The 1,102-nt window shown below is 49.5% G+C and overlaps 1 protein-coding gene across 1 annotated transcript in view; it reads left to right on the top strand.

Annotated features, from left to right (window-relative positions):
* The window catches only part of LOC106812053 (proton-associated sugar transporter A-like), a 5,505-nt gene extending 5,039 nt beyond the window's left edge, over positions 1–466 (top strand). Inside the window, exon 4 of the mRNA XM_014815817.1 lies at positions 236–466. Within this exon, the coding sequence (XP_014671303.1) occupies positions 236–466 (231 nt within the window). The remainder of the gene's footprint in view (positions 1–235) is intronic.
* The last annotated feature ends 636 nt before the right edge of the window (positions 467–1,102 follow it).

Raw genomic sequence — 1,102 nt, 5'->3', positions numbered from 1 at the left:
CTCTCTCTCTCTCTCTCTCTCTCTCTCTCTCTCTCTCTCTCATCGTCTGCCATTAGCTTTCTCTCTCTGTGCCTAGCGGTGGGGGGGAGAAGAGGAGAGGATGATCGAAGCGACGAAACTACAGCGGCGACGTGGAATCACTAAAATTAGCAATTCGGTAGACACGGGTCTTAAATGAGGACACAAATGTCTACAAAATGGCGAACGATGTCTTTTTTTCTCGATCATTTTCTAGTTCAAACCACTCGTCGACAGCGATGGCAAGAAGAAGGGTCAGGTTCGCGGACTGGGAACGGACATCGCTCTCATTAGCAGCATGGTGTTTCTGGCGCAGTTCATACTCTCCGCCTGCATGGGCGGAATCGTGCACGCTGTCGGCAGCACCGTAGCCGTCATAATATGCGCCGCACTTCTGAGTTTCTGCGGTGCCGTGAGCGCCACCTGGGTGATGTATGTGGACTTATAGAGCTGGTCATCGTGAGCTACGGTTACTCTCCGTGTCCGTGGAACAGTGGTACGGTGTCTGTAATGCGATATAACACCGTCCACCGTCTAGAAATGTGGTAACTAGTTTTAGAGTTAGTCTTTGATGGATGGACACCCCGTTCCCAGTACTCTCCAACGTGACAGCGTTGTTTCACACAACAGAAAAAAACGCAATGCTTGCACTACATAACTATATACGATATATATAAGTTAGTATATAAAGATCAGTGCGCATTCCTCGCTGAATCATCGATAGGATGCACGGAGCAATAACCGCAAGGTGGCGCTTCGGCAAACATTAAAAGCTACATCGATAAATTCAAAACACGTTATTTTCCGCCATGTAACTAACTGGCGGCACAAAGTCTAACCAAATCTCGCACGCATACAGCGTGACGGCGAGACGCCTGACTGCTACTGAGTATAGTAAGTATATTGAGCTAGCTCTCATGGTATAGCACATTCATCACTCCCGTATAGACGTCTTCCGCACTGAGACTGCACTCTGGTTAATTAGCCACTGAGACAGGCGGGTGTGTATACTCCCGCGCCACGCCGCGCTCTCGGTGAAAAATGCGCTGCTATCACGCGACGAGACGCACGTCGCACGTACACC

The sequence above is a fragment of the Priapulus caudatus genome, unplaced genomic scaffold (assembly GCF_000485595.1).
Source record: "Priapulus caudatus unplaced genomic scaffold, Priapulus_caudatus-5.0.1 Scaffold604, whole genome shotgun sequence".
Lineage (NCBI taxonomy): Eukaryota > Metazoa > Priapulida > Priapulimorpha > Priapulimorphida > Priapulidae > Priapulus > Priapulus caudatus.
Note: the sequence above shows the minus strand (reverse complement) of the source record. Positions and strands in the feature narration are given on the sequence as shown.